Here is a 27476-nt window from a genome sequence, read left to right as displayed (position 1 = left end):
ACATACATACATACATACATACATACATACATACATACATACATACATACATACATATGTGTGTGGGGGGGGTTCATGCATTTATAGATTGGCCAATAATTATTCAATTTATTTTTTTTTCAATTTGTGAGGTAATCAATGAATGGACTCGCTAACCGTTGATTGATCAATTGATTGGTTCCGTGACAAGTATCAAAATGGAAGTGATACGATGATCAACGGACCGAATGGTTAAATGTTCGATTTACATCACTGACTGACTGACTGACTGTCTGACTGACTGACTGACTGACTGACTGACTGACTGACTGACTGACTGACTGACTGACTGACTGACTGACTGACTGACTGTCTGACTACTGACTGACTGTCTGACTAACTGACTGTCTGTCTGACTGACTGAATGACTGACTGACTGTCTGACTGACTGACTGACTGACTGACTGTCTGACTACTGACTGACTGTCTGACTAACTGACTGTCTGTCTGACTAACTGACTGACTGTCTGACTGACTGACTGACTGACTGACTGACTGACTGACTGACTGACTGACTGACTGACTGTCTGACTACTGACTGACTGTCTGACTAACTGACTGTCTGTCTGACTGAATGAATGACTGACTGTCTGACTGACTGACTGACTGACTGACAATTGTCCATTCGGAAAGTAAACACGGTACATGCACGCCAAGACAAAGAACACATCCTCATAAAAAGTTCGTGCTGTGGTACGGGATACAAGTTTTTCAAGGTAAATATTAAAACTTAAAAATTATTACATGTCAAATAGATATGTTTGTGCAATGGCAACACTTATATATGATTATTACACCCCGTTGTGTCATTTACCCCTTCCTGGCGTCAAAGAGATCGTCTCCATCGATGAGTGTCACGTGACACCGACAGAAAGGTTTCAGTGCATGACGTTTTTGTCGCCAACACTAACATTTTTATATAGCTTCGGAATATTGTTGCTTCTCCATGGAAAACGCTCAATGCGAATATTAGCTTTCCTGGTAGCGACCGGTCTAATCTAAATATGGTTGTATGGAGTACTGCCCTCGACACATGCAAAACATTGTTGCTTTAAGACATCATTAACCTAGACACAAAGAAAAACGTGTGAAGTGTTTTGACAAGTGCTTGTCACAACTTGTCAGACATGTCTGGTCGAATGGAATTCTAGACATCAGAGTCTGCTGGCGTTTATTTTGTAAGGAGTGTCTGAGTTACCTGTTCGCCATTTTGAATTAATGCAAGCAAGCAAATACTAACGCGACAGAAGTTACACACGTAAAGCTCAGTCTGGGCAAATATTGTAAATTCAAGATTTATCTAATGGAAGTTTGGTGTATCACGCTCTGCCGAGGCGTACATTCCAAGCAGCTCTCTACAAACCGGCGACATTCGGTGCCCATCTGCCATAATCCGCCCAATCCTTAATATTGGCAGAGCTTGTCTAGCTCTGAAGATGTGTTCTATCTCCAGGCGTTCATCAAACTTTCCTCCGTCTAAAGCAAATAATACTAACGACCTTGTAGAACTAAGTACAATTATTTTCGTGCAAAGTATGTCTAGGTTTTCGGTAACTTGTCAACGCTTGTCCATCAAACTACGACTAAGATCTCCATTTTATGTATAGTGCCACGATATCATGATTCCGGATTCCTAAATTAATGCTGTTGTTTTCGCTCTCATTCTTGTTGTTTGCAATTCAGTATATTTTCCAGGTCCACAGTCTAACCGAGTTGATACGTGAAGGTATACCAATGAAGAATATTTGTTGCGCATTGGTCAACTGAGACATATTACATTGGAAAGAGGTTTTGCTGTGACGAAATCATGAGCAGAAGTTTGCATTTTCACCTGCAAGTTTTTGAATGTTTGTCTTCAATAGAATATATTACAATGCTAAATATGGTACAGTTAACATTAGCTTGCTACTAATCCAGTCAGTTGTTTCACTCTGTTGTTAACAAGAGAGGTGACTTTTCAATCCAGGTATAGAATACCCAACGGAAATAAACACACTTGTGACAATCGTAAACAATCAAATTCTTTATGTACATCACGCACTTTATTGCCCTTCAAGGATAAATTTCAACAGCTTTGCTTCAAAAGAACGCGCGTGTCTCTACGATTAGAATTTCTCACTTATCGAAGACGCCGTTGTGTAGCTTTAACTTCAGAATGACTGCCACTCAACGAAGAAAATGTTGCTATTAAAAAGTTTCGTTAAATTTATGTTTTTATTCAGGGTACGAAATAGCATGAATGATTGACTATCTTAGGAAAAGGTTGGAAGGCGATGACTGACACTCTTTTATCGATTGATTGCATGGACAAGAAACGATTTGCCAAATATTTACATTTTGATTGGTGAGTAAGATACAGAGATTGCTAGAAGCAGTGAATCTCTGATCCAATAGATTAGCCAGGAAGAAAAAATGTCTAGTCATTTGGTTGTTGATCGAAAAGTGATAACGAAATCAAATAATCAATAACGCAGTTTGGACGTCGACCGTACCGGGATTGCCGAGCTATTAGCTGGCATAGTTCCTCCATTAATCAGTAGGTCATAACATTCTGTAATGTGTGAGTTGATTGGTTCATACCAGTAGGACATATACCATTCTGTGATATGTCCGTTAATTGGTTCATATGTATCCCTTGTGCTCGTTATTTTCAATGGAGGTCGGAGGCTTTGTTTACTTTTGATATTTTCCGAAATTTCAATTTGTGTCCAAAGCGCTGACCATGTGTGATATTGGTCATGTGATCTATTTACAGAATTATTGTCATTGTTACGTTGTAATGTAAGATCAGGTATGATGGTATCATCTACAAAAAATCAGCATTGTCTCCTTTATGAGCATACATTTATCTCCACAAAAGAGCAAAAACACAAGTAAACAAATAAGCAAACAAACAACAGAATAATTTGAACATGAAAGTAAAATGTAGAATTATTCTCTCGGAATGTAGTTTTTGAGTGTCTTCATGAGTACAAACAATAATTTAAAGGAAGGGGTGGCTGATAGAATCCGGGCTGTATTCAGGCTTTTCCTCAATGTCGAAAGTTCTGTTATGATTTTCTATTCCTTTATCTGAAAACATTGTGATGTTTTTCCGTGGGGCACATCCTAGGCCTAAATCAAATCTTTTGACTTCCTCACGCTAAGAAATACCTAACATGTTTATTCGTGTTCTTGAATACAAGCATTCGAGCGGCCGATTTAAATAAATCCCGTAAGGCAGAGAGAGAGAGAGAGAGAGAGAGAGAGAGAGAGAGAGAGAGAGAGACTCAATATGAGGCCTGAACGGCCTCATATTGAGTTGGCGACAGCTCAACTTTACGCTTGAATACTCTTTTTTATCAACGTCATTGTTGATTTTCTTCAAGATATACTCATCGAAAGACCGCGATATCATGTCTACAGCTCTTCAGAATGAAACAGGACTAGAAATAATGTTTACATTTTAAGCAGCTTCATTTTCTACAGAAAAAAATTATCCGTTTACGAATGTCAGCAAAAAAAGAGTAAACACAATTAGTCGTCTGTTTCCATATATACGTGTGACGGTTTTTTGAATTCGTTCACGTAAACCATCTTACCATTGTAACTGATCAACATTTCTTGCCATTGCTTCGGGGTATAATACCAGAGAGCGTTTAGGGTTGATCAGTTTAGGGGTGATCTTTGACCTTTGCAGTGACTGTCGGAATAACAATATCCGAGACAGAGTGAAAGCCACATGTTGTGTGTCATTCGCTACAAGGATATTTTATTATTTGGGAAATGGAAGCAACGTCTGTGCCCATAAAGTGAGGACAAACTGTGCAAGCATTAATCCACTTTGAGTTTGACTTAACAACAGTATTTTAAGCAAGAGTATTTTCAACTTTCACAAGCTGTGTTTATACCAAAAGAAGTAGACTGCTGAAATCGAGTCGAGCTATCTTCTTGCAGAAAACGAACGTAAAGCTTACTAATCATACATACTTTGGCGCTGTCTTGTCGGTTTCGTTGTTATTTGTTTAATTCGATGATAGTAAATTTCATTAGGCATTCTTTTAAAGTGAACACTCACTTAATTTGACCTTTGACTCCGTATAGATTGATTGAATGTAATTAGACAACAACTTACAGCGTTCAGAATTTGAAAGTATATAGGCGAACGGACATCAAGGAGTATGCTTCGCATATGTTCTCGTCTCACTAAGTAAATATGCGTACAAGAGTTTTAATCCAGAAGATAACATAAACACGTGGTGAAGTAATCACAACCCAGGGTCTCTGTAGCGGCTCAATATCTGAGAAGCAGACAAATCAATGTGGATGCACGGAGAACAGAGACAACACCGGACTACGGGCATATGATAATTTAATAAACAAAAAAAATCTGACATGTGTTTGACACACTCACCCATATGTATTTCAGATCGCAATCGAATTTGTCTGAATGTCAGTTGCCTGTGGGAATACTGTAACCGACACTGTGTATGACACGAAGACTACGTATTCGTTAACTTCTAAAAGCATGTGCTAAAGCTATATTTTATTCAAAGTTTTGATATGTGTAGAAGTACTGGGTCTACTTTCAAAGCTCATCGGTTGTAAATTAAACACACTACCTATATTCCCTATCTCTGGACATTCATATAAATCATCGGCCAAGGAGAAGTTCATGCCAGATGATACATGCTGGGTGACTCTCTCTCTCTCTCTCTCTCTCTCTCTCTCTCTCTCTCTCTCTCTCTCTCTCTCTCCTCTTTAAGCTCTTCATCCCCACAACACGATTTTTTATTTGTTGGCCTCTCTCAGCCAATCTGTTTCTCTCGGCCATTCTTCGTCGGGCTCTGTCACTTCCCGTGTGACTATTAGTTTGTTCGATGCTATCTTCTCCATCTGTCATTCTGTCTGTCTGACTCACTGTCTGTGCATTCAAACCTCCTACTTTACCGTCTGTGAACTGAAGTTCTCTCAACACCCTTCCTATCTCAACTTTGTCTCACTCTCACCCGACCCGAAAAAAAGCTACGCCAACATAAATATTAACCCAGGTTCTATCCTAACTAACAAGGCTACACGGTCTGTAAAATTGCAATTTTCTATGCAAAACATGAAGATGACAAGTAGCGCAGTCGTAAGTTCAAAGTCGAGTTTACGAGAACATGTTGCGATAATGTGACTTTTCCATCAACAACTGGTATCGTATTTTACAAGCTACCACAGAGGAATATATAGACGTGAATTGGCAAAGCGAGTAGTACGCCCACATGTCGGGAATGTGAGGACAACAAAGCTAATTGGGCACGGCGTCTTTATTCTGCTTGTCCTAGTGTACATAAAACTGCAGCACACCAATGTTGAACGTCTGTAGTTGTACAATATGCGCAGTACGGAATGAGTTGACGACCAATTCAATTTTCGATTCAAAAATCTCCGCTTGCTCAGTCTGATATTCCGAAACGCATCGTCAAATGAGCAGAAGTTCGAGAGTCAGGCAAGCGAGAGCATGTCGATAATCATCGCTTTTTAAAGAGTATATGGTCTATGTCGTCACTTCCGTTGAGGTGGCATGTCCACAAATAGAGATATTCATCTTTTATTCATGAAATCGTCACTAATCGAGCTGAGATCAAACCGAAAAAAAGAGGGAAAAATCAAGGTCTGCAAGGTTTTCTCATTTGCAGCTGCGATAAAGAAATTTACAGTGTATACCTCTAACATACGGGCAGCTTGGAGAATGCGTATTAGCAAGTAGGAAGGTTTAGTCTTGCGAAAAGAGCGATGGATAAATCGTAAACTTTCGATTTCTTTAGAATTACAATATCTATTAGAGCAATGTTAGCACGATGCTTGTAAGATCTCGTTTTAAAATTCATTCATACATAATATGATACCTTCCTATACAGACCTACATATATACCCACGTAAAATGAATAATCATTTCAATCTACACTGCATAGATTCCGCCAGGCATATACATAGATAGATTCATAGATAGATACAAAGACACATATATTTGTGTATACATCCATCCATCCGTCCATACATACACATACATACATACATACATACATACATACATACATACATACATACATACATACATACATACATACATACATACATACACATCCACACACATATACACACACACACATTCTCCCCACACGTTCATGTCCAAAATATGACCAACGCCAGATATCATTAAAATGAGCCACTTGCTGAAAAACATTGTATTATACGCCCTCCTCGTCCCAATCGAACACTGACATACCTTTCGACGTTTGAGAGTTGCAAGCTTGTAATGTAGTGATCGTTGTGTAAAGAATATTGACATGAGCTGATTTCGCTGGATTGTAGCATATTTAACAATAAAAACCCTGCCAATCGCATCAAATCTCTAGAAATCCAATGACTATGAATGAACCTGAATGTCAACGCAAATTTTAGTAGATTAATGACGTTAAACATAACATTAATGTGGTGTGGCCAACATAGGCTCGTTTATTGGGTTGCAGAGGAAGCGATACTGATCGCCGTCGCGTTGTTTCCCGAACGGACAGATGCCAAGCCGGCCAACAGATCTTTTTGCAACCTGAGTACCTACAATTGCTGAGGGAGAATTGATATTATTTAACACCTTATACATGTGGGAATCGATGGTGTGAATTCAGTTTATGAACCAGGAACGCCTTGGTCTAAACCAATCATCGAAGTATTCTGAAACAGGTTTGTCCAATGTTTTTACAGAGTTCTTACTCGATAGTCTCTCGAAAAGCTACAGTCTTTACCTGTATAGTCATCCTTTGCTGGATTGATGAAATGGACGGGGAAATGCGACATTTGTCGGCAAAGCACGTTTCTAACTAAATACGACTTTCCTTCGCTCGAGTCATCCGAGTAGTTAAAAGCCAATCTCGCCTGTCAAATTCGATCGTTATATCTCAGTGAAGCAGCGCTCCTGACCCAATCATACATACAATAGTTATAGCTTTCGCGTTAAAATTTCACGCTGTGGTTCACTTTTATCATTTGCGTCCGAGATGTTTCCAACACTCTCTGCATTTTTAATACTTGATTCAGTTAGACACAGATGAACACCAGACTTGTTCTTGTTCTGGTTGGTAGGGACAGAGTTTTAAGCAATGCAGACCTGCATGGGATTTCACTTATTTGACGCACTAGGATGGTAACTTCCGTTCAGCTGATACAAAAAAGTCAATTTAGCCCTTCTCTATGTCGACCATGACGTTTGTGACACCTCTAAACGCCAGTTTCCATCACAGCCAACTGTTTCTATGGTAACTAACAGACAGGAACGTGTGTACCACTCACGATGTTTTCCTCCCTTAAAAGTAACTGATTTGGCAAAAGTATGTATCGTCTCCTCTTTTAATTAGAAATTCAATGTCGATGTGAGTATATATGTGTGTGTGTATGCGTACATTTGTGTTTAACTATCAAGTGGTAGGATGTTTGCCCCCTGGACGGGCGAACCGTTATCAGTCTCGTGTGCTTCGGTATCTCCCATGAGTGACCGAAGGAATCAAAATAGTCCGTAGCATTTGACTATCGTGACGTCATTCACGGTGAATATCATATTAAGCAAATTACAAAGGAAGGAGAAATACTTTGCTGGCTTTCAATGTCCCTACTAACTAATTGTTTCATTATTTTCTTTTATTCCAGCCTCTGAGTCTACGGTATGAAGGCAATGCTTGGAGACAGTTCGTAATCAAAATGGCTACCGGAAAGAAGTTATCATTTTTCAATCTCTGGATCTTAATTTGCATATTTGGTAGCAGCACATCAAGAGGTAAGTCGGAGTTAAAGCTACGCTTTTTTTTTGCTTTGGCGTTTTCTGACCAACACTCAAGGCGACAGAAATCAAGGACAAGCATGTAAATGGCATGGCTGACTGTATGCTTGCCTTTATTGCTGAACGATACGTAGGAAATATTCGACCGCCATAGTTTTCTAGTTTGTGGCTGACGTCCAACGACCTGCTGTGAATTGTATGATGAAATTAGGAAGAAATTATTGATGTAATTTACTGTGTGACAAAGTTGTGGTGATATACATTTTAATACAAAATAATTGAGAGATTTTTTCTGTCCTTGAAATGCACGGTGATGTCCTAGCAGGTCAGCGGGAGTCACGCAAACGATTATTTCTAGAAATTATGCATAAGATGACACGTGACATTACTTTAAATTGAATTCTTAAGTTTGGTAACACTCATGTGATAGCTGTCATACATATTTTGACCCTTTGTCCGTTTAATTGTTTTCTCAACTATGGCACGCAAAAATGAATCAAAAAACACAAAGACAGAAATCTGCTTTACTCCAAATAGCTGCCCAGTATCATTTCCATTTTCTGAAAAGTAGGGTTGCTGAGGATATCAATGTATTATTATTTTACTAGAATATTACAATCAACAAAGAGATGATCTACATTAAGTACAAGGTCATTGGTTGCTCAAATTTTATCGTGTTTTACATCCCTGATAATCACGCTACTTGACACACACACACACGCTGTAGTCGTTTCACTGTCCATAGCTATCCACTATGACTTATCAAAATCTCCTGATGATGTCAAATATTACTTTCCCTGTGGCTCGGTGACATCGATAAAGATGATTTACGTTGAAAAACGCAATGTAGCATTATTTTGGATTATTATGAACAATATTTGTCTGGCGTAGAATAGTACGATATCGTAATAGTACTAAGGTTAATGGTTGGGCCACAGCTCACGGCAAATTACGCAAAAATGTGGCTTAAGAATGAAAACGATTTTATATTGGCTGCTTGGATAGGCCAGACTTAATGTTATAATTACGCGCACTCAAGTACTCTCCTTAAAGTCTGATATTGTACCTGATACATATTACCTATGTACTCATACATGTATACATGTCTGACAGAGAATTACGGAAGAAAAAAACGTATTTTTACGGTCGGCAAGATGCAAAATAATACACAAGAAGTCGTCTTCGTTTTGATTTTTGCAACAAGCATAATTTGCGAATATTTTCGCGTTTCATATTGTGTGGTAATTTGTCGTCAGAAAGGAAAGTGGCAATTACGGTTTTAAATGAGCGATTGGCAGGACAATCCATTACATCCGTAAAGGGAAGGTATTTGATATTCAGTGTTGATGAAGTGATCACTGTAAATCCACAGGTAGATGAATGCGCCATATTTAGTTATTTAGATTTGAGAACGTAGACTACGCTACTGAACGCCTTCTTTGAAATCAGTGATATTCTGAACTGCCCTTCAGATATCGGCTTCAGCAATTTTAAAACAGTCGAAAACTCAGCAGCTTTCCTAAATATGTTTAATTCTATATCTATTGTATCAGGAATACTCAATTATCTCCGGCAATTTGAGTTCAGATAGCGGTCTCTGCACAATAATTTGTCGTAAAACACCGCCCCCTTTATTGCAAGTTCTAATCCCACAAGATTCTTTCAATGCCCAGCGTTAATAATTGCACTGTCGTAAGCCATAACGAACTAGTCTAAATTGCGGCAGATAAACGCACGGTCGCTCTCCTCCCGTAACAAGACAAAGAACGCATTCTCATGACATCAACGCTTCAGACGGAGTTAATGTCGCCGATAGACTCTTGAAAATTCGTAACATGCGTTCTTCAGCTAGAATACGCCTTGGGGAAAAAATTTGGACTCTCAATTATATTTTACATAATTTTCTTGTCTACCACTTGTTGGGACTTATTTTAAAGCTATTAGTGTAAGAAACAATTTCACCGTGTTAATTTTTTGAACATCCGAAATTTTATTTTTCCTCACAGAGTTAACACAGAAATGGCAGCCATTTTAATATCAGATATTGGTCAATGTTGGGTAATTTGTTTCTCCAGTACCAAACTTTGCACTGTTACCCCTGAGTTTTATTCTTGATTTTGAAAGAGCATGGTTGAAGGTTTCAATGAGGAAAGTTTTGGTAAAAGTTTAAGTCTTTAACTTTCGGGGTGTATTCTAACTAAATGATATTTCCTTGGCATTTTGACGTCTGTGGGAGAATGCAGTATGGTGAATTTCTGTATTGAAAAGCTGATTCTTTTTAATTGTACATACCAAATTTGTGCAAATGACACCAAACTTGTTTCACAGGTGCATTTAGGGCGTCATTAGAGATATGAAATATAGGCTGAGAGATAAATGCTCAGTGCCATTCTAGGGCTATGTGTATTTTCAGTATCGGGATTCAGTACCTTTGAGTTAAGATCAGGTCTTAAGTCAAAGCAGTGACAAGTCACGTGTTACTCAGTACGGTTTCAATGTCAGGACCTTTCGAAGACTATAATTTTTTAATGCTTGATATATCCTTGCCTTTGTTAGTGTCATTGAAAAGCAAACACATCGCTGTCGCCTTTCATTTATCAGAATACTCATACAGAAAGACATTAATATTTAGAACAACGACCCCATAGAACCCATTATCCAGAAAATAAGAAGGAGAGTCAAAATGTTATCCAGTGTTCGGCCGGTGATGCCTTTGCATCAACAGTAATCAAAAACATACACAGCGTGTGTGCCAATAGTCTTGATAGAGAGTCAGCAATTTATTTCGTGAACTGAAACCGCCTATGTTTCAATTTAATCTTGTGTATAGCTACAGCAATATATGAAAACCAAATGTTTGGTCGAATTGATATGAGATGAGGTTGTTTAGTGGGAGAAAATTGGCAGAAATTGTGACATTCTGAAATCGATATTACAGTGTGATCAGAGGCAAGTATCAGTTACACCGGTTTGCTACTAGCTATATAATATTATGACAAGTTCAGTGTATGGTATTGGTACAGAGCGTTGTATGAATGTTGATCCTGGGCCTCGAACTATCTGTCCATACATAGAGTTAAATCATTTTGAAAGAAGGAAATTCAAGACCAAACAAACTATAAACGATCGAAAAATTAAAAACTCGCTAAATTAGACGCTTACTATGTGTAAGCAATAAATCATATCCTTGATACCAACTAATATAAAGGGCACCGAATCCTTACATAGTATACGATTTCCAGTTAACTCCATAATATGTAAATCATACCACGCCAAATTGAATACTGAAAATATTGTCGCCTCGGGTAAGCATTTATTTCACGACTTCCTTCTTACATCTCACACACATACCAGTCAAACCTATAACAAAGAACTTAAATTTTAAGCTTATATATATTCGCAATGTCGCTATAAACCTCAATATACACAATAAGCTCTCTCTCTCTCTCTCTCTCTCTCTCTCTCTCTCTCTCTCTCTCTCTCTCTCTCTCTCTCTCTCTCTCCCCGCCCGTCGGTAGCAATTAACATTAACCGGATGTATTGCCGACTGTAAAACGTAAAACATCTCATGTCGAAGATTCCTATACCTCGTATATATTATCTTACGTTCCTATCTTCTTTGAACGATTTAGCAATCGTATACCCACACTTATACATTTTTTCCTTCTGTGCTATAAATCTGATATGATATGCCATTGACTCGTCTGAATGCCGAATAACGTGTAATATTTTTGTATTGATGAAAAATTATACTGCCAAAGACTCTAAGACAATTTTACGTACAAATGAGTCAGTAATACTAAATGACTATTACGGACAGGGTTGTTGACAGAGAATATTTACATTAGCGAACATCTCAATGTTTTCAAATGATCACGAAAGAAAGTTCATCATAATTGTAATCATCTCCAAATTTTCAGAACTTCAAAAATGATTTGGAATTACGGATCAAAAGTTGAAAACACACCTTGCAAGATCATTATCACTGAAATAACTCTATTTCGTCACATATGCTTGTTCGGTTCACAAAGGACACACAAAAGCTACGCTTTCTGATTGAAGGTTTTAAATATACATAGATGTATTTGAGAGAATTTTTATCCTCATATCATGCGGGACCCTTAATTTCTACAAGGTTAATATTTAGCTGAAATGATGCCATATTGGGTGTCCTTAAACATGAGTTGTCCACAACAAAAATTCAGGGTTATTTGAAGGTCACCGTCATTTCAAATCCCATTGGTCTATTTTACTTGTACGTGAAAGGGCAAAGTCATTTTAAATTCACAAGTGCGTTTTTGGTCATGAAGCGAATAATTTAACACACAAAGTTCGATTCCGTCGCAAACAATCATGGGATATAGTGATTAAAAAGTATATTGATAAACAAAATATTGAACGTGTTGGATCGAAAGGTAAAGCAAAGATAAAGGTGATTTCGTCTGCATTTGCATAAAAGTTAATAGTCTGTTGAAAATAGACGTGCATACACTTAAGTAAAACACGTACTGACACACATTCGAACACTTATCTATTCACATACACGTGTATGTATGTATGTATGTATGTATGTATGTATGTATGTATGTATGTATGTATGTATGTATGTATGTATGTATGTATGTATGTATGTATGTATGTACGTACGTATGCATGCATGCATGTATGTATGTATGTATGTATGTATGTATGTATGTAGGTAGGTAGGTAGGTAGGTAGGTAGGTAGGTAGGTAGGTAGGTATGTATGTATCTATGTATCTATGTATCTATGTATCTATGTATGTATCTATGTATCTATGTATGTATCTATGTATGTATGTATATATGTATGTAGGTATGTATGTATTGGTTATAGATAATATTAGGTATATACATACTTACATACCTACATACCTACATACATACATACATACATACATACATACATACATACATACATACATACATACATACATACATACATACATACATACATACATACATACATACATACATACATACATACATACATACATACATACATACATACATAAATGACGACGGCATGTTTCCATGGCAATAGCGAATGACGTCCAGTGGAAAGCAAACGTTATCTAAGAATTTAGATCCAAGTCAAATGTAATAGCCCGAGAAAATCGCCATTAATAATAGAAGACATGTTTCTAGATGGTGAAGATAAATCTCTACATAGCGAAGTCGTGTACTATGTGGTTGTACAGACGTCAGCCCCTGGCGTCGAGACTTTGTCGCTTGCTAATCATGTAGAGAGAGAGAGAGAGAGAGAGGAGAGAGAGAGAGAGAGAGAGAGAGAGAGAGAGAGAGAGAGAGAGAGAGAGAGAGAGAGAGAGAGAGAGAGAGAGAGAGAGAGAGAGAGAGAGAGAGAGAGAGAGAGAGAGAGAGAGAGAGAGAGAGAGAGAGAGAGAGATCAAATGTCTTTATTTTTAGCGGGTTAAACTTTTTCAGATATTTGTTATCTCCAGCCTATGTAACTTTCAAAGATATTTCTAAATTTGATTCGGTTTATATCAACATTGATTTAATAATATGTTCAGTTATAGTCTTAATTGCTATAATATCATTTTACCACAGTTCATTTCGTCGAACTTTTGTTTTATTTTGCTGATGCATTCATTTATATGACGTAATCAACAACGCAAAGTAGATCTATTCACACAGAACCCATGGATTAAGCTTTCAGATAACCAAAGGGGTGGTGCATTGAAGTTCAGTTACTTAATGCGTTTCTGACATACTTAATGTATACACTGGAAGAGAGCTGTATTATGTAATAAAAAACAAACATCAAATCTCCTGCAATCGAGATTATTTGTATTAAAATATCTGATAGCAATACTCGTTTCATACATGAGTCTTAAGTGCAAGAAATTGACCCATTTACTAGCAACACCCTAATTGCATGATAGCTCAAATAAAAAACAAACATCAAATCTCCTTCCCAGAGAAAATCGTATGTGGGCAGCCTTGGCTATTTAATATTGAATGAAAGCAATGAATATAGACTAGGTGTAAGTAATCTTTTCCCTAATTAACTGGACGCAGTATTGTTTTGCTAATTTTTTTATAATACTTTATCGGTACATCGATATTTCCCCAAATCTTTATATTTATGCATTAACATTTGTAACCCAGTCTCATATACATGCCGATTATTACATGTGTTTCTTCTCCATACTTTCGATAATGATGTCGATATCAATCAAGATGAAATGAATTTTGCCTTTATGTCCTCGAATAAAGTGAAGATAGGGAGTAAAGCACGGCAATCTATTCCTAAATCACCACTTATCATAAAACAATGTCAATGGAACTAATAAATAATAGATCAACGGTGCCATTATTGACTGTTTATTTCGTAAGACGTCTAACATTATTCGTGGGACATGATATCGATGTTAATTAACAAATATCAACTTTTTGAATGTAGATAACTTGCACATGTATTAAAATGTCTCGATTATTTGTAATAAAAATATCTGATGGAGATGCTTGTATAAAAGACGTGTTTAAATTGAAAGGCATCTGTCACATTTTAGGTAAATACAAGACTTAAGTTATTCAAATTTGAATATGCAGCTCAATGATTTCACAGGAGAGAATAATTGATAGTTGTAGACATATGTTTTCTGTAAAGGCGATTGCTGAGGAGTTTGACATTTGCTTGTTGGTACAAAGGGTTTTGATTATGATATCAGAACAGTTGTAAACGAAATCTGAAATAGTGGCGCCGAATCCTATTTATGGAAATATTTTCTCAAACTTGACGCCATTTTCAGATCTTAATTACTAATAATCATAGTTACATTGTCATGGTGTTTGGTTCATTTTTATAGTTGTATATCAAAGCTTAAGGTGGTCAAAAATAGCGTGGAGACGACATAAGTGGGTTTTCTGCCATATTCATGTAAAAATTGCATACACAAACGTAGATTTGGCAGTCGGAAATTAATTTTTGATCAAGTTGTTAATGTAAGATATAGACTATATTTACATACATGAGCATTGTTTTCATCGATAAACACTACACCAAGTAGTAATTTGAAAGATTAGAGTCTTGCTAAGTATTGTATGTTTCGGTGATGACAGGCCATAATGAATGATTTGTGTACTTTTGATCACCAAGGTTGTGCGATCATAAAATGGTACACTGGACTACTTTTCACTCTAATGGAAATCAACGTACACTTTACGACCAACAAAACATTATCCATTCTTTGGGTTTCTATCATCGGGCTATTATTAAAAGGTTGGCCGCAGTTGATCGTATATATATATATATATATATATATATATATATATATATATATATATATATATATATATATATATATATATATATATATATATATATATATATATATATATATATGAGAGAGAGAGAGAGAGAGAGAGAGAGAGAGAGAGAGAGAGAGAGAGAGAGAGAGAGAGAGATTCACGAACGTTACACTTTCATGTTACAAGTTTTCAGACAAGTACTGCGCATGTTCCAAAATAAGTGGACATGTCAAAGTGACTTGTTAGACAACAGCAAGTACTGTAATATGTGGTCAGTATCACTGGACTTCGGAATCTCGCGTTGAATAATTAACGTTTTTATTTCACGGCAATGTACTTTGCCTCCCACACTCATAGCAATTGTCCCATGGGTGTACATTTGAATTGTGTCTCTTTAATCTTTCAAGAAGTCAGCCGTGAAGTTTTCTTTTCAATAATTGCAATAATTTATCATCGTCAATGGTGGCAGCTGAGATTTGCAATGTAACTTTAATATTAAAATGTGTTCAGTAAATATACCTAGTGCCAATTCAAACAGTCGACTGGGGTGGTATCAAGTAATCCATTTACTGGAGATGACATCTTGATGGTCCTTGGTGTTAGCTTTGCTCTCCTGAACAGCCTTGCGCCAAAACAGGAGACAGGAGACGGATGTGATCATGGCATTTGGGATCTTCGCAGATGGTGCCCGAGATAAACGCCCATAAAACAAATGTACACAGCAGACTTGACGATTGAGACGATAGATGAACGCAGGCAGATTACCAAACAAGTCTGTACCAGGATTCAGGAAAGCTGGAAAAGTTGATTGCGCCAGAATGGAGTTTGAATAAAGTGAACCAGAGAAGATCACTGTATGCACCTTACCATGCAAAAGTTAAGCTACAACCAAGATCAGTAAATCCCCTAAAATTACATAAATCTATCACATTAAATAGGAATAATTTCACCCGCAGTAACGTTTATAAAATACGTATGCAATTTAAGAAGAGATGAGCTAGGCGAAAGAGCAAAGGCTACCATTCAAACATCACTGTAATAACAAACTAGAGGACGTTTATCTTTCTCTTTGTATGCTAAAGGATTCATTAACCGCCGCCATTGATATAAACGCCATAACAAGTAGAAGATACAAGAGTTTGAATACATTTGATATTTCTTTATCTCAGTTCACTTATTATAGATTCTGGTTAAGAAACTGACACGCAAAGCAAGAAATGGAATTGCATTGTTTTTTAAAAGAATCCCGAAACACTCGCAAAGCAAGAAATAGAATTTCGCTTAAAAAATCCCGAACTTATAACGAATTAAAAAGATATGATATTAAAAATATTACTTGATTCCTCATCGTCGATGACACATTACCTTGTACAAAATGGAAGTGTCTGATTAGAAGTCTTCTTAAATTTGAAGAATTAACTTATTAGACGTCCAAATTATAGCACTATAATCGTGTAGAAAAATTTGAAATGAACGCACCGAATGAAATTGTCAAACAAATTACGAGGAATGGATGCACATACATTTTTCAGATATTCACGAGTAATGATTAAAGGCACGTCCGTAGTTAAACTTATAATGAAATACATTGGCATGCATATGTATGCGGAACTGTCTAGTGTTCATGTACCATGGTTACAACAAATATATTAATTTTCGGAGGGCTTGAGTGAAGCCTGTATACGTGAAAATGTGCTACAACATAGACACTGGCAGGTTTGACTACTTACAAATTTAAACATTTTGCGAGTAGCAAGATCATGTTAGAACACGTAACAAACCAGACACATAGCACAAAAACATCATCAAAGAGTGATCACCGAGGAACCATGTTGGATCGTGTATCAAAATAAATTCACATGCAAATGTATGCCATATGCTGGGTCTCAACGATTTCCAATCAGCAATGCTTGACATGACAAGGTTCATAACACGATGACCACAATCACTTATCACGGAAAGCGGCATGCATGTGTATTTCTATAAATTATTTTGTCCATGTGCCAAGTTTGAGTGCAATTGATTCAAGTATCTTTGAGTAATGACTCCAGACATGAACTTTTTCATAATAAATGACTTTTTTCATCATAGTGAAAATCACACGCGGAAGGGTACGGTTTATCGACTTAGTCACCTGCTGAATAACAGCTGCCGCCTGTGTCAAAGATGAGGCGTCATACTCATTCGTCAGACATGATTGCTGTTACACGAACACGTGGTTCTCCAATATGATCCGGGTAAATATACTCCAAGGCTGTTGGTTAAATTGGATGTGTTACAACCTCAGATATGAATTCCACTGTACACATCTACTATACATTAATACTCCAGATTTCAAAACTTTACACGGATCAAAAAGTCGATTCTACACAGAGGAAATCTTCACCTTGATGTCTACTGCAGTGAGATGTTCAGTAGGTGGTATAAATGCTATTGACATACGCTGAGTTCTGTTCTGCTTTAAGCTATGGTAAAGAGTTCAGAATCCTCATTTATTCATTCATTAAGTATCTTAAACGTTAGTTTTTTCTGCATCAATTAAATCAGTAGCGCTTTTGATGTTGAATAATTGAAGGTGTTTATCGAATTTCTTATATTATGTTCAAGGGGAAAATAACATAGTCCAAGTATGGCGAAACCTTTTTTTTTTTCAGAAAACAGACAACTCACGCTGAGGCTAAGATAATGACATAAATATCATAGTACGCACCAACGCATCCTTTGATCTCAAATATGCGTACCTTTGTGACGGTATTCACTGTTCCTCCTCCTGGTGTGGTCTTATTACACACACACACACACACACACACACACACACACACACACACACATATATATATATATATATATATATATATATATATATATATATATATATTACTTTTACAATTTCAAACTTGACATTAATGACAACTTTTATGCAATAAGTTATCAACACTGGATCACCTTAATTACGTTACAGTCGAATGTACAATTCGTGGATGTGTCTCATTTACACATGTAACAATGAGTAATGTTTAAAACTGAAAGTATGTGCAACATGGCACATTTTTATTAAACTACGAGGGATGTTTAAGAAATGAGTGCATTGATTTGTATCTGGCTGGTATGACTTTGTTATTTAGTTAATACAGGCTGGCACGTCAATGCAATTTGTTGCAAGGCATCATATTTCAGAATGTCTACCTATACTTAACCACAATACAGAATTAATGCATTTACGTGCATTTTACCTATACAATTATTCATACTGACTGGTATCAACACTACTCTGATATTTTCTGTATTCTTCATGTTGACTTAAGTCTTCATTGACCGAGAAAGAAATTTCATAATTTTATCGAATAATGAATCGTTTTTACAAACCCATAGAATGTGTAAATAAAACGAATCCTCAATGTTTAATCCCTCTTTCTTCGTGGAAAGCAAAAAAAAAAAGGATTACCGTTTAGCCCGTTTTCATTGTATTAGTTAAATTCAGTCATTGGCAAGTTATTTATCGAGGCAAAGAACTGAACAGGAAGTACACTGGCGGGTAAATACATTGCATTGTGGGAACTTCAATACACGTGTCTTAATTATGCATTCATTGAAAGTATACATTTACACTGTGTCAATCCTCAAGTTTGCAAAATATATTGCTAACCCTAAGTAACTGCAAACATGTAAACTGCATTTTATCTGTATTAAGTGCATGGACAGTTTCTCTGCTGTCTATGGTGTGAAAGAGTATAAAATAATACAGAATAATACAGGAACAATTCATTTCATTACAGGAACTATAACATTCCGACGGAAATATAATCAAACTTTTGTTGTCACAAAGATACTTGTTTAGTTTTCTATGAGAGAGAGAGAGAGAGAGAGAGAGAGAGAGAGAGAGAGAGAGAGAGAGAGAGAGAGAGAGAGAGAGAGAGAGAGAGAGAGAGAGAGAGAGAGATTCATAAACTTAAATGTCACACAAGTCACAATATACAGTGATATGGCAGAGTGACTGTTGGGTTTAATTTTGTGATGGCAATTATTATCCCTATATACGTATCCGGTGTATTACATTATATAACCACAATGTTAAGATCTGAAACTTTATGTGTAGTTTTTATCAGGTATGAGATATCGTTATGGGAGTACACCTCTTCACATCCAAATCATACATTGATGCAGGTGTCATACAAGTGAATCCAACATGTTCAACTTCTCCGTTGATGCCTCTGTTGTGGCTATGGTTTATTCCAAAGACATGTTGAAACGTAAAATTATCGACGGCGAAGATGGCACTATAGTAGAATGCATAATTAGATAATTTAGCAGCACCCTCAGCAGGGTATCACGATTTTTATCAATTGCCGCCGTATTTTAAATGTCTGCTCCTATTTATGGAACAAAAATAGAAATAACGGTGGTCTCCGTTGACATGGTAACAAAACAGCATGACTGATCATTATACTGTTGAGAGAGGTCAAAGTTTATTGATGGCCCCAGTACTCCAGCAAGATTACAATGTTTAATAGATTGAACAGCGAAAATATTTCGAACTGAAACAGCAATTTCGGGGGAAATGTAAGAGAAACGTTCTAATGGAAGTTTTCTGAAGTACACAAGGTCATCGTCCATGCGTTACATGACTGAACCAGACACCCTGATTGAATGTACGGCTCAGTGGGGTTGAGGTCTGAATACCGTTGTGCTTTGTGTTTTGCTCTTTCCAATAGCTTTCATAGCTTAAATGCCATTAAAGAATTTCAGCAACGATTTCAAATGATTGTAAAAGACTACATTTATGCGGAACTCTTTAGACAATCTGTTCTGTAGATGAAAACTAAAATGCATGCCATTCAATATCTAAACACGACATTTACATAAGATAAGAATGAAGTTATATTTATGTTCTCTGTCCATGTATGTATGTATGTATGTATGTATGTATGTATGTATGTATGTATGTATGTATCTATGTATCTATGTATCTATCTAAGTACGTTGGTAGGTAGGTATGCTATTGTTACAGGTCAGCTTAAAGAACTGTTCAATTAATGTAAGCTATGGTACAGATATCGTGAAAGAAAGGGATAAAATTCAAGAAAAAAGTCGTTAGAAAGTCCAGACCTGTGTTCACGCACCTCGAAAGAAAAGAAATCGTGACATTCATGTTGCATACAGTGATTTTCATAAATTAAGTGAATGTAATCCAGCATCGCAAGCATTTCAGGTTATTGAAAAGCTACCAGAGGTTGACTGCACAACATGTAACTGTCTATTTATGGTTTGTGTTATTCTCGTCGCCAATAGTACTCCCTTCTAAAGGTGCCTTTGTTCTAATTTTATGTGACGGATAAATTCTGATTTGTAAAATTTAGATTTGATTTTGACTTGTTTAATTTCATTTCAAATTGCTATGGTCACTGCATTCAGCGTCGCGTTTACTGTTAAGTGCTTGAAAAACACTGCAGCAACTCATGCAAACATATCCATGCCACGGCATTGTCCTGTTCCATATACACTCGTAATATCTTGTTTCCTTTAAAATGAATAAAACAAAATAAGTTTTTCCTACGGTTTTCAAAACGCTACACATCATTGGTATGATACGATATTAATTAGAACTTTACATTTTGAATCTTCGACTTTTTAAACTGTAGCTGTGAATATAGCTGTCTTTGATAATCAATAACACGCAGAATCACAGCGTTCGTTGTCACTCAATGTCATATCCAAACACTAGCCCTCTATGTCATTATGAATCGCAGCAGATAGTAGATGAATGTAAATTTTAAAAAACCTATATGCATTTGTTAGCTCTCAATGCCATGTTTTCCAACTTCAATGAGGCACGAAGCTTTATCTTCCCGAGCTTAAGAAGGAATAGAAAGCATCTCTTCAGGTGATAATGTCTACTTTGCTATATTTTGTGCTTGGATTGACGTTAAGTCAAGGCCTAAACCTAACGTTTGACATTTTCAATGGTTTATCGTGCTAGAAACACGAAAACGCAAAACACATTTTTCTATTTTTATATGCTCGTTTTGCAATGTTTGCGTGATCATTGATGACATATTTGAAAGACTTTGATTATTCGTTTGTTCGGGCGTTCTTTTTGTCACCATCTTGTCTGTTTTGTGTTTGATGTTTTAATTTCCCCTCACTTTATACCGCACCACAGTACTTCCATATACTTTCATCACATGTGCATTCATTTGTTTAAAGATGTAGTCGTTCCTCACTGTGTATCAAACCATATAAACTATTTGCAATATATATATATATATATATATATATATATATATATATATATATATATATATATATATATATATATATATATGTGTGTGTGTGTGTGTGTGTGTGTGTGTGTAATTGACCGTAACAAAAAGGAATGTTATAATTATCAAAACTGAAACCTTCCCAAGAACAGGCATTTGGCATCACGGAGGTCGTTAGTTTCAGCCAATCAGGTGGAATCAACCGAAACAAGCATACCTGCGCCACCGATACATTTTACTCGACGATGACAAGATTGTATGTTTATTCTTTATTATGACAATCTGGGATTAGAATATTCATTATCTCATCTTAATAATTACAATTACCGAGTAAATGTTGCTTGAAATGTCTAACCAGATGATTACTCACTTGCCTGTCCATACAGTTGACGACAAAACTCTAAATATGCCACTACATTGAAATCTGTGGAGGGATGTCAGGATGCTTTGTTATATAATATAGTTCAGGGGTTTAGTTATGGCTACTATTCATTAGATCTACCTGTACGTAACTAAGGTTTGTCAAATACCGCATTCCGATAGGACTATGTCACCATTGCAATATCCCTTACTAGTGTTACTATTCAATGAAAAACTTATGAAAGGCACATATGTCACCGTAAAGCACGGTAGACATTGTCACAAATTGTATACGATATTTTTGAATTACCAGGGACCGACTTGCTGTTTTTCACTAACCAGGTGTTGAACAATTTCCCCATGTGTTCGGTGTTCTTAAGGCGTCCATTCACTTTACAGCTGAGTACAAAGCCAACTGACTGTAGCAATCTATACGTAATTACCTCGTCTTTGCATGATTCCCCTTTCAATCATGTCATCAATTAGCTTCTTTAAAAATTGTCGTGCGAAATGTGTCATGATTCTGTTTTGCAAGGTAGCTAACAGAAAGAGGTTTTCGTTGGATAGCGGAAAGATATGGCACCCACAAGTAATTAAGGTGTACAGAAATTACTTTTGAAGATTTTCACCAAACCTTTAACCCCAAAATTTACGTATAAAGGCACAACCACTCAATGTAAATCAATAAGGTGAAGATAAAGGTCGCATGAATCAACCCGGAAAAAAACGGACACGCAAGCCGTGGTACACATACTTGAAAAATTGTAACAGTTGTGCAGATAGGCAAACCTCGAGAAAACAACAATTCAGACGTTATTCGTTCGATAAATGGGAAGACAGATATCTAGCAAGATATATGATTTCAAGACTCGGGGGGAATGCAAGAAAACTAATTGAGGACAAGTTGAAAAGATTGAAAGCTGGAGATAAAATGATAAAGAACTATAGAGGTAAATTCAGACATGTAAACAGACACTATCTGTGTCACGAAATTTATTCAAAAGTACATGACTAATTGAAATCAAACAGACTCAAAAGATGTGTGATGTAGAGTTTTGAAGCAATAAGTAAAAACGTTTAGCGCTGGTACTCACATACTTGTGTGTGTGTATGTGTGTGTGTATATGTGTGTGTGTACGTATGTACAGTATACGTGATACAAATAACGGATGTTCAAGCCGTGTTTCGCTTTTATAAGACACTCAGTAGAGTGTCGTTTTGCCTGTTTGGTATGTAAATTAGGTGAATGGTGTATTTCAAAAAATCTTGCTTTGACAATGATGTACAATTCACTCCATTTGAATCTGACGGCTACTGTATCACGTGTAGCCGTGGATGACATTGAAATTGAGCACTGAATGCACGCAAATAATATTTAGAACCTTGATTTTGATACAGTTTTCGTTCTCTTGACTGAAGAATGAATTTCCCCTGTGGCGCTGTTTTCCCTGAAGTTCGACCTAACATACGTAATGATCAATTTACACCCCATTAAGGTCAGAACGATAATTCTGCTGCTTCTAGGAAGTAAATTCAAATCAGAACTTCACAGGCGTCTTTCGAGCGTTTACGTTTTCTATTCTAACCAGCATATCTCAATTAAGGTGAAGCTGCACGAGATCTCGGTCCCATACGATTAGTATCTTTCCGTCATAAACTGTTACATTTGGTGACCCTCCATGGCTAGGTATGATAGATATACTCTACTTTACATCACTTGGTGCCAAAGTATTGTCTTGTTGAGTTTCAAAAACCACAACAACGTTTTTACAGCAGGGAATTAGCTTCCCCGTGCGCTGCAAATGTCAAATGTCATTGGCACCATGATTTTAACTGAAAGCAAACGTAAAGGATTTTCATAGACCTATTGTTGATTGCAGTCTACTATCCCGCTATACCGAACGACCGTTGCGACCATTTAATTGAAAGAAATGAACCCTAAAGACGTTGAAGCATTCATTCCAATAAACTGAATGTACAAATATTAACAGTTCTTTTCCATGATACTCTATTCTGCCCGAAATGGATTAATTAAGTCATCGTTATTTATACGTGTTATATAGGTACTCCACCAATCAGTCTTTCAAATCGGTCGACTCAACAGATACCATTTCGTGCTTTCTGATGTAAAATTTAAGGACAAGTATAAGACCATTCCAAATAATGAACTGTTTCATAACCTCATTAACGTATGATTTTTTCTGAAAGCCCAGATAATGGTGAATGCTGTGGTTTATGTTTTGTATAATAACTGTTCACATACGGATCACATGAAAACAAATTTGCATATCCTCAAATGTCGCTTACTACCTTCCCCTGTACAAACACTGCAGTTTCTGGTCGAAACTTGCGCATGCGTGATCAAATGCTCAAAGATAAATCTTTCAATGTGTGTATGCATAGACAGTAGAAAAAGCTACTGTCTATGGTGTCTTCGATATATTTTTGCCATTCTAGATGATTTTCTTCGACTCGTAATTGATCCTTAGTTTGACAGCTTTAAGAAGCTATAACAAAATATGACGTCGGGCAAAAGCATTGTCAGAAACGCTCCGTGAGTTCATTTATTTTCAATTTTGTTGGTGTAAATTTCGGTCTGAAATACTGCAGCCTTTGAACGTCGACAAGTAAAAAAGAAGCGTTATTCAAGTTGACTGTAGCATGATCCTCACCTAAACAATGATTAAAAACTAAAAATTACAGCAGAGGGTTCATTGTTTGGAAGGGATCAATGCTTGTTCAGACACCTTATTGTTGATTTTGACAGAATACTGGAATACAATAGAGTAAGTTGAAGAGAATAGAATACAATAGTGTGTAAAGCGCAAGTGACCATTTTGATGGATACCAGACGCTATACAAATTTCTTATCGTATCGTACCGTATCGTGTTTGTTTTCTTAGCGCTGATTTGAGCTAATATATTTGCCAAAACCAACTTATAGTAATAACATCGTCCTCATTTTATGTGGTCAAACTGTTTTTTATTCATTGTTATACCATAATTTCTACGTAATCCGTTTACCTGTAGCTTAATATATCATATTGATATTACGTTTATACGTTTATGTTATTTATCTGTTTTGTTTTGCTCGCTAATTCGTTTATTAAACAAATTATAAGCAAAAAACTTAAATACCCAAAATTGAATAGTAACTCTAAAATATTAATGTAACCATCCATAATGTGCTTAATGTACGTGATATTACAAATGTGAAATTTTGCGTGAACTATAAATTGACCCGTAGTCAGGACATCAGCAGATGTGCTATAAAAATGTTAAAGATGCTGTAAAAATGATTCACAGCGTCTTCAATCAAGACTAAATGCGCACCGCGAACAGTGAACAGAAGATAAGATGAATGATTAAAGGAACACAACTATACACTTCAATACGCCTTGCTCATTGCAGTTATTTTAACGACAACTACGTTTATATATGTGTGGTTTGCTATTCCCTCTGACAACTTAATGTCCACGACTGCTACCATTTAGTCACTAGACAATTTCAATTCCAAAATACCGTCGATATTTTTTATTTTTTAATGTTCTACGCCGCATTAGGTAAGGACGCCAGTGACATTCTGTATCATAGATAACAACATTTTACATGTACACAAGAATGGGTGATCGGGTTTGAAACTGTTATCACCTATGAATTTTATGATAGTGTTCACTTGAATTGTGAAACAATCTCAGGCCAAGTTGAATTGACTTGTCACATAATAATATGCCAATGGACACGTTTTTAATTACTGTTCAAGTGTTATCAGCATGTTCCGGTCTGCCATTGTCTTTACAATTGTACGTAAACGAATATAGAATCCGTAACAAACGAGTTTTCTGAACCCGTAATTAATTATGCATCATTGTTGGCTGACAATAATTTATAAAATCTCTGTACTGAAAGTGATCAATTTGTACGTACTGCATTCCTTGTGTGCGCAATTAGGGGCAACCTCTGAATTAGCTTATGTGAAGGCGGATATCGAATATCACATGGAAGTAATGATAAATGCTGAGTTTCTGTCTACGTGTTACTTCATTCTACACACCTTTCAATCCACGTGTCTTGGCGGTCACATGTTCGGAACCCCTAAGGTCTGCATGCAGGAAAATAAAACGGGGAGATAAAAAATAGAACAATGGGTGACAAGTATGTCCACATTTCTATCAAGGACGTCAAGCAGCCATGCAACATATGCAGTAAATCTGAGTACCCCGTGATGTATGCTAACGATTTTATTCTTTTTTCTTTCTTCCACAGACTCTTTTGGACTGTCAGGAGAAGACAAGTTGCTCTTTGATTTGTTCCACAATAGAAACTACTCAACGCGCACAAGGCCAGTTACAAATGTCACTGACTCAGTGGCAGTTTCCTTTTCGATGTCCATCACACAGCTTATCGACGTGGTATGTTTATGAAATCTCTTTCCTGTCATCATTTTTGCAGTCGACCTTTCATTGCAATAAATCCGGAAGAATGAAACAAGTCTAAAATGTAATGGCTGGTATTTAACCAGCATGTCGCCATAGTAACCCTGATAAAGGTAGTGTAGTATGTGTACAGCCTGAGTTTTTCCCTGTCGTTAGCATTGTGTTCCTTTTTCATTTTTCTTTGCACAGCAATGATTTATCAATGACATTCTTCATGTGGCACTCTCATTGCCGTCCAACTTGTCTGTCTTTCCTCAATGGCCTAGTGCTATTTTGTAGTTTTATTCCTATATGTTATGTGTATCTGAATATGTATGATGATAAGTATATATATATAATATATATATATATATATATAATATATATATATATATATATATATATATATATATATATATATATATATATATATATATATATTATATTCGTCACTCCTAGACTGGTAATATGTACTCAGACTAGTTAAATGATTGTGAGCAAAGTGAAAAGTTAATCAGATTTCACTTTGCCGCAGTACAGGCACGAGTTCGTGTTTCAGCGCCTTGCTGTAATAGATCTGCCTGGTAATACTTCAAATCTTTCAATAGCTTTATCCATTTACCACAGTCTGTTTGATCTATATGCAATAATTGTAATCCGTATACCGTGGTTTGATTCATATACTATAGTACAGTTTGAAACATATTGAAACCTATTCCATGAATTAAGCAATATAACATAGTTTGACCCATATGCCATACTTTAATCCATACACCATTTGTTTTAGTCATCATACTGTATTCCTTAATACCATGATTTTAGTCATATGACATAGTTTGATCCATTCACCACCAACGATCTTCAAGACGGAGACACTCAACTAGAAAGCCCTTCTAGCATAGAATAATGGATTTCCATGCAGGGAAGTAGAGGATTGCTCGTCAGAGCCAGCGCGTTAGTGCCAATGACGATTTTTTTCTCGAGGGAATCATCAGACATGCAGATTACTGAATAATGTCGGGTTACAGAGCTTGGGTTACTGTCGCATATGAAGGTTCCATTGAAACATGTGATTACTGTCGGGCAATGTTCACTGCATGAAATTCCCATTGTCTATCCCCCGAGCCTGCATTAAATCGTAAACTTAAGACCAACAGATGTCCTACTTCAATGGCTATGCAAATTGTCTAGGCCAAACGCTCCATCTTGTCGCAGAGGTCGTTTAGGATTTGAAGACAGATCACAGCCACATGTCTCTGAAATCAGAAAGTGAAGTGACTTGATATGATTTTTAAGGATGTTCACACTTC

At 36.5% G+C, this 27476-nt stretch overlaps 1 protein-coding gene across 1 annotated transcript in view; it reads left to right on the top strand.

Annotated features, from left to right (window-relative positions):
• Positions 1-6514: 6514 nt before the first annotated feature.
• The window catches only part of LOC139151603 (neuronal acetylcholine receptor subunit alpha-2-like), a 55327-nt gene continuing 34365 nt past the window's right edge, over positions 6515-27476 (top strand). The window contains exons 1-3 of the mRNA XM_070724519.1: positions 6515-6747; positions 7708-7834; positions 26018-26163. Of these exons, the coding sequence (XP_070580620.1) occupies positions 7759-7834; positions 26018-26163 (222 nt within the window). The 5' untranslated portion in view covers positions 6515-6747; positions 7708-7758. The remainder of the gene's footprint in view (positions 6748-7707; positions 7835-26017; positions 26164-27476) is intronic.

The sequence above is a fragment of the Ptychodera flava genome, chromosome 2 (assembly GCF_041260155.1).
Source record: "Ptychodera flava strain L36383 chromosome 2, AS_Pfla_20210202, whole genome shotgun sequence".
NCBI classification, from domain to species: Eukaryota; Metazoa; Hemichordata; class Enteropneusta; family Ptychoderidae; genus Ptychodera; species Ptychodera flava.
This window is presented reverse-complemented; position numbering and strand designations above follow the sequence as displayed.